Raw genomic sequence first — 9,534 nt, forward strand, 5'->3', positions numbered from 1 at the left:
GGAGCCTAGGCCACTTCAGGGGGATTGGAGCCCTCTGCTCTGGGGGATTGGAGCCTAGGCTACTTCAGGGGGATTGGAGCCTAGGCTACTTCAGGGGGATTGGAGCCTAGGCCACTTCAGGGGGATTGGAGCCTAGGCCACTTCAGGGGGATTGGAGCCCTCTGCTCTGGGGGATTGGAGCCTAGGCTACTTCAGGGGGATTGGAGCCTAGGCTACTTCAGGGGGATTGGAGCCTAGGCCTCTTCAGGGGGATTGGAGCCTAGGCTAGCCAGGCAGTTTCAGCCAGAGATGGTCTTATGATGGTGGCTTTGGATCAGCATCCTCTGAAGGTGAAAACTACTGCATGTTCAGTGTTATGAGTTTAATATTTCTCCTGTCCTTCTGAGTTGATGGGGGGGGGGGCTGAATATTCAATATATAAACCAGCTTTATTAATAGTACAATACATGTAGTAGCTTAACATTTCATACCTCCTAATGATGAATGTAGAGGTATCACCTACGAACTGTTAAATATCTTGGCTTGACTGACCAAACGCCTCCCTGCCATCTCAGATCTCTTATGTTTTACTGTGTTGGTGTGTTTTACTAGTCTGTTAACAGCTCCTGATGGAGGTTTTAAACAACGCTGGTCCCTTTCATGGTTAGGGTAAGGCTAGCTAGCTCCTTCCTGTCCTGGCAAGACAATGAAACTGTTATTGGGCCAGTCGGTCAGGAGCCGGTCAGAACAATTAAACTGTTATTGGGTCGGTTCAAAAGCCAGTCAGAACAATATGCTTCAAAAGACCTCTGGTCTTTCACCAAGATGTCAGGGACGTGTTATATCCTCTCACCCCCATCCCCCCCAGCCCCGCCTAGCCCCCCTGCCCCCCCCCCCTAGCCCCCCCAGCCCCTAGCCCCCCTAGCCCCCCCCAGCCACCCAGCCCTCCCCCCCAGCCTTGGGGTTAAGAGTCTGATATGATTGGCCAGGGGGTTAAGAGTCTGAAATGATTGGCCAGGGTGTTAATACAGAATCGGTGGGTCCCCCGCGGGATGGTTGAGCTAACGTAGGCTAATGTGATTAGCATGAGGTTGTAAGTAACAAGAACATTTCCCAGGACATAGACATATCTGATTTTGGCAGAAAGCTTAAATTCTTGTTAATCTAACTGCACTGTCCAATTTACAGTAGCTATTACAGTGAAAGAATACCATGCTATTGTTTGAGGAAAGTGCACAGTTATGAACTTGAAAATGTATTATTTAAACAATTAGGCACATTTGGGCAGTCTTGATACAACATTTCAAACAGAAATACAATGGTTCATTGGATCAGTCTAAAACGTTGCATATACACTGCTGCCATCTAGAGGCCAAAATCTAAATTACACCTGGGCTGGAATAATACATTATGGCCTTTCTCTTGCATTTCAAAGATGATGGTACCCCCAAAAAAATGTTGATGTTTTTTTCTTTGTATTTTCTTTTACCAGATCTAATGTGTTATATTATCCTACATTAATTTCACATTTCCACAAACTTCAAAGTGTTTCCTTTCATATGGTACCAAGAATTTGCATATCCTTGCTTCAGGTCCTGAGCTACAGGCAGTTAGATTTGGGTTTGTCATTTCAGGAGAACATTTTTTTAAAAGGGTCCGATCCTTACGAGGTTAGGAACATTCTCATTGCCTCCAGGTCATGACATGTCACGTCCTTTCCAAGTCCTCACCAGTAACAGGGCATTATATCTCTGGGTGTGTCCCAAAATGGCCCCCTACATAGTGGTCAAATGGCCCCCTACATAGTGGTCAAATGGCCCCCTATATAGGGGTCAAATGGCCTCCTACATAGGGGTCAAATGGCCCCCTACATAGGGGTCAAATGGCCCCCTACATAGTGGTCAAATGGCCCCCTACATAGTGGTCAAATGGCCCCCTACATAGGGGTCAAATGGCCCCCTACATAGGGGTCAAATGGCCCCCTACATAGGGGTCAAATGGCCCCCTATATAGTGCACTACCCTATAGGTTCTGGTCTAAAGAGTTAGCTGGCATTTGGGACGCACCCCATTTCTCTATCACTGGGAGAACTATTGCTCCTTTCTTCTCCCTGACGCTCCTCCTGGAGGATGTCAAATAATTTACTGTGCTGGACAACCAATGGCACGGTGTGTGAAGCAGCAAGCCCTGCAACAATGTAGGTTTAGGAGCACTTACGTTGATTTACTCTGCACAATGTACGGCTGGAGAGACCGAATAAAAAGAGCTGGGTTTGAAACCTCTTTCGTTCGGCCGTTCTAAATTCAATATATTCTCGCAGATTTACACAAAAATGGCCTGGCATTAAAAAAAAAAGTGTAGTTTTTTTTTTTGGGGTGATGTTAGACAATAGGCTACGGAGACGTTTTATACAAGGTGATCTATCACAGGTCCTGGACCTGCAGGGAGGGCTGGACATAATGCTGCTGTGGGTGTAAATCAGCCTGAGTTATAGCACTACAGCCCGAGGGAAACGGCCAAGTTATACATCTGCCAGCGTTACAGCTCCTTGTTCTCTAGTGAACTCTAGATCTACAGCTCCGAAGTCAGGCAAGGACATGTCCCTTCCACATGACCCCTCTGTGCTGGGAGACGTGCCTGGCCAACCTGCCTGCCTCCCTGTGTTCTCAATGCTGCTGGGGATCCTTAATGCTGCTGGGGATCCTTAAGTTGGGGCTAGGGGGCAGTATTTGCATGACCGGATAAAAAACGTAACCGATTTAAACTGGTTACTACTCTTGCCCAGAAACGAGAATATGCATATAATTAGTAGATTTGGATAGAAAACACTCTAAAGTTTCTAAAACTGTTTGAATGGTGTCTGTGAGTATAACAGAACTCATATGGCAGGTCAAAACCTGAGAAGATTCCATACAGGAAGTGCCCTGTCTGACCATTTGTTCTCCTTCTGTGGCATCTCTATCAAAAATACAGCATCTCTGCTGTAACGTGACATTTTCTAAGGCTTCCATTGGCTCTCAGAAGGCGCCAGAAAGTGGAATGACGTCTCTGCAGTCTCTGGGCGAAAAACAGCAGGAGTTTTTGTGAGTGTTCAGGCAGGGAACAATGACACTGGAGATGCGCGTCCACGAGAACGACTGCATGTTTTTCTTTCAGTCTTTGAATTAATACAACGTCGCCCGGTTGGAATATTATCGCTGTTTTACGAGAAAAATAACATAAAAATTGATTTTAAACAGCGTTTGACATGCTTCGAAAAACGGTAATGGAATATTTAGCATTTTTTTGGTCACGAAATGCGCTCGCGCGTCACCCTTCGGATAGTGACCTGAACGCACGAACAAAACGGAGCTATTTCAATATAACTATGGATTATTTGGAAGCAAAACAACATTTGTTGTTGAAGTAGAAGTCCTGGGAGTGCATTCTGACGAAGAACAGCAAAGGTAATCCAATTTTTCTTATAGTAAATCTGAGTTTGGTGAGGGCCAAACTTGGTGGGTGTCAAATTAGCTAGCCATGATATCTACTCAGAATATTGCAAAATGTGCTTTCGCCGAAAAGCTATTTTAAAATCTGACACAGCGATTGCAAAAAGGAGTTCTGTATCTAGTGAACGTTAATCGTGAGAAATTTAGTAAATTCACCGAAAGTTTGCGGTGGGTATGTTAGTTCTGAACATCACATGCTAATGTAAAAAGCTGGTTTTTGATATATGAACTTGATTGAACAAAACATGCATGTATTGTATAACATAATGTCCTAGGTGTGTCATCTGATGAAGATCATCAAAGGTTAGTGTTGCATTTAGCTGTGGTTTTGGTTTTTGTGACATTATATGCTAGCTTTGAAAATGTCTGATTATTTTTGGCAGGGTACTCTCCTGACATAATCTAATGTTTTGCTTTCGCTGTAAAGCCTTTTTGAAATCGGACAATGTGGTTAGATTAACGAGAGTCTTGTCTTTAAAATGGTGTAAAAATAGTCATACGTTTGAGAAATTGAAGTTGAGGTATTTGTATTTCGCGCCATGCGATTCCACTGGCTGTTGACCCAGGGAGGTTAATGCTGCTGGGGGTTCTTGGTCCTGGCTGTCATCATACCATCCACTGCTCCGTTTATATTCCTCATGGGATGCATTTATTTTTTACTTCCCTGACTTATTGATTTTCTTTATATAGAATCGGCGAGTCTCCAGACTAGACACCCCAGAGTCTACTGACCGTGAGGGAAAGTGGAAACTTGTTTGTTTAGATTGAGTCTGACATTGTGATGCAACATGTTCAATACCAGGTCTAAATGTCACATTAGTAAAAACAACATTTATTAACAAAACATGTTTTATTAAATAAAATCCATACAATAACGTGTAATATAAATAATTTGCAGTAAGATATGAAAAGCTATATAACAAAAGTCAACAAATGTACATAGACACCTTAAATGGAAGGCCAGTGATCCATGAGATAGTATCATTTGTTTCTATAAAACATAAAATATACACAAATCTATGTATTAACATATCAAGTATTTATCATTTTCATCGAAAAACCCCCATTACAATATTTTATATTTACAATTTCATAGCTTTTAATATGGGAGGTGTGTTTGATGGTCGCTGGGTGTAACTGCTGAACACAGTGGGCAGGTTGTCAACAGGGTAGACCGTAGGTCCAGTCTTCATGGTCGGGGGACCGTTCGATAGAGTCCAGTTACATCGCAGCGTCAGCTCTATCAGGACGACCTTGAGGACGACCTTGGCGAACTCTTTCCCTACACACATCCTGGTGCCGCCTCCGAACGGGATGTAGTTAAAACGCGACGAGTCCTCGGAGGATTTGTCCATGAAACGCTCCGGGTTGAAGTCCTCTTTGTTGGGGAAGACTTCGGCGACGTCGTGGGTATCACAGATGCTGTAGATGACGGTCCAGCCTTTGGGGATCTGGTAACCCTGGATACGTAGAATAACACAGCACTGTTATATATTTATTTCACCTTTATTTAACCAGGTGGCCAGTTGAGAACAAGTTCTCATTTACAATTGCGACCTGGTCAAGATAAAGCAAAGCAGTTCAATACATACAATAACACAGAGTTACACATGGAGTAAAACAAACATACAGTCAATAATACAGTAGAAAAATAAGTTTATATACAATGTGAGCAAATGAGGTGAGATAAGGGAGGTAAAGGCAATAAAAAGGCCACGGTGGCAAAGTAAATACAATATAGCAAGTAAAACACTGGAATGGTAGATTTGTAGTGGAAGAAAGTGCAAAGTAGAAATAGAAATAATGGGGTGCAAAGGAGCAAAATAAATAAATAAATACAGTAGGGGAAGAGGTAGTAGTTTGGGCTAAATTATAGATGGGCTATGTACAGGTGCAGTGATCTGTGAGCTGATAGCTGGTGCTTAAAGCACCAGCTGTTAGACAACTGGTCTGGAGTTTCAGTCACTATCCCGTCAGAAAGATATCAAATTGACAGATTAGTATTGTATTCAAATCATCTGTAAAAAAAAAGGCGAACTTACATTGAGTTGGAATGTCTTCAGCACCACTCTGAAACCTCCGGGTACTGGTGGGTTTATCCTCAAGGTCTCTTTGATGACACAGCCTGTATACTTTAACTGTTCCAACACCTCAATGTTCACATTCTGCCCCAGCAGATCCACACCTAGTTCCTCCTGAGACACAGCGAGAGAGCGAGCGAGACACACAGAGAGAGAGCGAGCGAGACACACAGCGAGCGAGACACACAGAGAGACAGCGAGCGAGACACACAGAGAGACAGAGACAGCGAGCGAGACACACACAGAGAGACAGCGAGCGAGACACACAGAGAGACAGCGAGCGAGACACACAGAGAGACAGAGAGCGAGACACACAGAGAGACAGAGAGCGAGACACACAGAGAGACAGAGAGAGCGAGCGAGACACACAGAGAGACAGAGAGAGCGAGCGAGACACACACAGAGAGACAGAGAGAGCGAGCGAGACACACACAGAGAGAGAGAGAGCGAGCGAGACACACACAGAGAGCGAGACACACAGAGAGAGAGCGAGACACACAGAGAGAGCGAGACACACAGAGAGAGAGCGAGACACACAGAGAGAGAGCGAGACACACAGAGAGAGAGCGAGACACACAGAGAGAGAGCGAGACACACAGAGAGAGAGCGAGACACACAGAGAGAGAGCGAGACACACAGAGAGAGAGCGAGACACACAGAGAGAGAGCGAGACACACAGAGAGAGAGCGAGACACACAGAGAGAGAGCGAGACACACAGAGAGAGAGCGAGACACACAGAGAGAGAGAGCGAGACACACAGAGAGAGAGCGAGACACACAGAGAGAGAGAGACATAATTATTTCACAATCATTCCATAAGCCAATGAGATCTAAAAGGACACGATCAATGTCCTAGTAAATGAGTGGATGAATATTGATTGAATTGCTGATTTCCAGCTATAAATAACAGGTTGTTACCTGCTGGTGCAGTTCTTGTCTGAGTTTGTTGACCGCGTCGGGGTTGAGTCCCAGGAACATGACCAACGAGGTGGCTGTACTGGCAGTGGTCTCATGGCCTCCAAATAAAAGCTCTGTAGCTGACTCCTTAATAGCCTTCAGAGAGAGACACAGAGAGAGACACAGACAGAGACAGACAGACAGACAGACAGACAGAGAGACAGACAGAGAGAGAGACAGACAGAGAGAGAGACAGACAGAGAGAGAGACAGACAGAGACAGACAGAGACAGAGAGACAGACAGAGACAGAGAGACATTTGTTTTTTATTATTACTCACTAAGCAGAGATTTTTATAACACCACATCTGGTTTAAATGTACATTTATCATCTGTTTATTTACACATTAAAAAAAATAACTTGATAAATACACCGTTTAAAAATGTTTTTTATATTTTACTTAACCTTTATTTAACTAGGCAAGTCGGTTAAGAACATATTCTTATTCGGTTACTGGCCCCAACGGTCTAACCGCTAGGCTACCCTGCCTCTAACCGCTAGGCTACCCTGCCTCTAACCGCTAGGCTACCCTGCCTCTAACCGCTAGGCTACCCTGCCTCTAACCGCTAGGCTACCCTGCCTCTAACCGCTAGGCTACCCTGCCTCTAACCGCTAGGCTACCCTGCCTCTAACCGCTAGGCTACCTGCCGGCCCCAACACTCTAACCACTAGGCTATGTATAGGGTAGAGAGTATTACCTGCATGCTGAACATGGGGGGTACATGTGTAGGGTAGAGAGTATTACCTGCATGCTGAACATGGGGGGTACATGTATAGGGTAGAGAGTATTACCTGCATGCTGAACATGGGGGGTACATGTATAGGGTAGAGAGTATTACCTGCATGCTGAACATGGGGGGTACATGTATTGGGTAGAGAGTATTACCTGCATGCTGAACATGGGGGGTACATGTATTGGGTAGAGAGTATTACCTGCATGCTGAACATGGGGGGTACATGTATTGGGTAGAGAGTATTACCTGCATGCTGAACATGGGGGGTACATGTATTGGGTAGAGAGTATTACCTGCATGCTGAACATGGGGGGTACATGTATTGGGTAGAGAGTATTACCTGCATGCTGAACATGGGGGTACATGTATAGGGTAGAGAGTATTTACCTGCATGCTGAACATGGGGGGTACATGTATAGGGTAGAGAGTATTACCTGCATGCTGAACATGGGGGTACATGTATAGGGTAGAGAGTATTACCTGCATGCTGAACATGGGGGGTACATGTATAGGGTAGAGAGTATTACCTGCATGCTGAACATGGGGGGTACATGTATAGGGTAGAGAGTATTACCTGCATGCTGAACGGCTCGTCACTGTTCCTACTGATGTCAATCAGTTGTTGTAGAGCATCTCTGTGTTTCACCTCGTCACCACCGTCTATTTTTTTCTGGATATTCTCCTCGATTTTGGAGTGGATTAAATTTCGGGCTTTCAATCCCTGTAGATAAAAAGAGATGGTTATTTTTTTTAAAACATTAATTTAGGCCCTGACAATATTCAAAATACATTGTTTAAAAAAAAAAAAAGTGATAGAATTAGAATTGAGTGTACCGCTACTTACCCGGTACAAACCGCTGAAGGGGACATCGACGGGCAGGGAGAAAAGATTCTTGATCATCTCTTCAAAAGCCTCAACCAGCTCCTGCTCGTCGGTTTTGATCTGGTCCGGGTCGAAGCCCAGGAGGATCCTCATGGCGATGCGGAACATTAGGCGCTTCATCTCCGGGTAGACTAGAACGTAGGAGTCCTTCTCTAGCCATTCCGCCACGGCGCTCCTCACCTCGTCCTGGATCACGGGGATGTAGTGCTCCAAGGCATCCCGGGAGAAAGCTCTCATTATAGCCTAAAATACAGGAGCAACTTTCCGTTAAGACGGGAGGGACATTTAAAATAAAATAAAAAAACACTTTAAATAGGTGCTGATTTTAGCCAAATATCTATGCGTAAAATACATTTAATTTGCCATTTTAAACATGGGAGCGAACAATCGTGCAAAAAAAAAGTTTTAAACCACCTACGCACCTTCTTCTTGTTTTTGTGCTGAGTCCCGTGCATATTGGAGAGCGTGTCCGATCCCAAAATACTTCTGACGGAAGCGGGCCACTGCACCGCGACAAGTTTATGTTCGCCCAGCAGAATCTGTCTGACGTTGTTCGCTCCCATGACACGCACCGTGGGGTTGCCAAAGAGATGCGTTCTGTAAATGCAGCCATACTTCCGCCGTTTCATCCGCAGGAACTTTCTCCTCTGCAATAAAATAAATAAAATGTTTATTAAACGGAAAACATATTATGCTATATTACTATTATTATTATTATTAAGTTTGAAAGTGTTATAGTTACCTGGAGAAGGAGTTGGAGCGTCTCTCCAATGAAAGGTAAGCCCATGGATCCAGGTGGGAGAGGGGCTCGACAGCTGGGATCCCGACCACGGATCAAATAAACTTCCCATAACTTCACCGCGACTAGAAAAAGAAAGATTGGAAGCACAATGGTGCACAGAAGTGTCGCCACCAAAGTGTTCAAAGCCATTGTACCAGTGCGCGTAACGAGTCGAGTAAAACCAAACCAACTATAAACCTGTGAGGACTTTTAGATGGAGGAAGAGTTTGTTTGCTACTGAAAGTCTCGGGTGTTTTCTACGGCCTTTTATACCCGTTTCCCCCCCAGGTCTCGGCCTCCTGTTACTTTGGCTTGGCGACAGAAATTAGTTCACACAAAGTTCATCTTTAATTGTTGTGTCATTTCGCTCCTCCCACCGAGCAGCAGCCTCTCCAAAAAAAACCATTTGTTATCGGCGCATTTTAATACCACCTCCTGCTGGAGACGCACAATCAGGGATTTAACTCTGAAAAGGTGTTAAGTCCCTCTAACAATAGGAACCATCCAAGGTGTCTTTGTTGCAAGTATTCCGCCGTTTAGCCTCATTACATGTGATGAGTTCTGCGTGTCGTGCCCCGGGGCGGGGTCTTAATTGAAAGAGCTTTCAACACATTTCAATTAGCGCTGTT

The 9,534-nt window shown here is 44.7% G+C and overlaps 1 protein-coding gene across 1 annotated transcript; it reads right to left on the minus strand.

Moving 5' to 3' along the window:
- Window positions 1-4,329: 4,329 nt before the first annotated feature.
- LOC115189545 (cytochrome P450 26A1-like) lies at window positions 4,330-9,146 on the minus strand. The gene is made up of 7 exons (XM_029748169.1): window positions 8,867-9,146; window positions 8,547-8,771; window positions 8,086-8,367; window positions 7,816-7,962; window positions 6,470-6,604; window positions 5,513-5,665; window positions 4,330-4,930 (listed from the first exon to the last, which is right to left on the minus strand). Exons 1-7 carry the CDS (start codon window positions 9,053-9,055, stop codon window positions 4,553-4,555), a joined length of 1,509 nt encoding a protein of 502 aa, XP_029604029.1. The 5' UTR covers window positions 9,056-9,146; the 3' UTR covers window positions 4,330-4,552.
- Window positions 9,147-9,534: the final 388 nt, after the last annotated feature.

This window comes from Salmo trutta, unplaced genomic scaffold, assembly GCF_901001165.1.
Source record: "Salmo trutta unplaced genomic scaffold, fSalTru1.1, whole genome shotgun sequence".
NCBI classification, from domain to species: Eukaryota; Metazoa; Chordata; class Actinopteri; order Salmoniformes; family Salmonidae; genus Salmo; species Salmo trutta.

What these genes read in the sequence shown, in the direction of transcription:
- LOC115189545 (XM_029748169.1), bottom strand. Translation starts at nt 9,055, where the DNA reads ATGGCTTTGAACACTTTGGTGGCGACACTTCTGTGCACCATTGTGCTT. An exon ending in CGCTCCAACTCCTTCTCCAG is followed by an intron (nt 8,772 to 8,866) that starts GTAACTATAACA and finishes ATTTTATTGCAG; the next exon opens with AGGAGAAAGTTCCTGCGGAT. An exon ending in ACGAGCCGTTCAGCATGCAG is followed by an intron (nt 6,605 to 7,815) that starts GTAATACTCTCT and finishes CTCTCTCTGAAG; the next exon opens with GCTATTAAGGAGTCAGCTAC.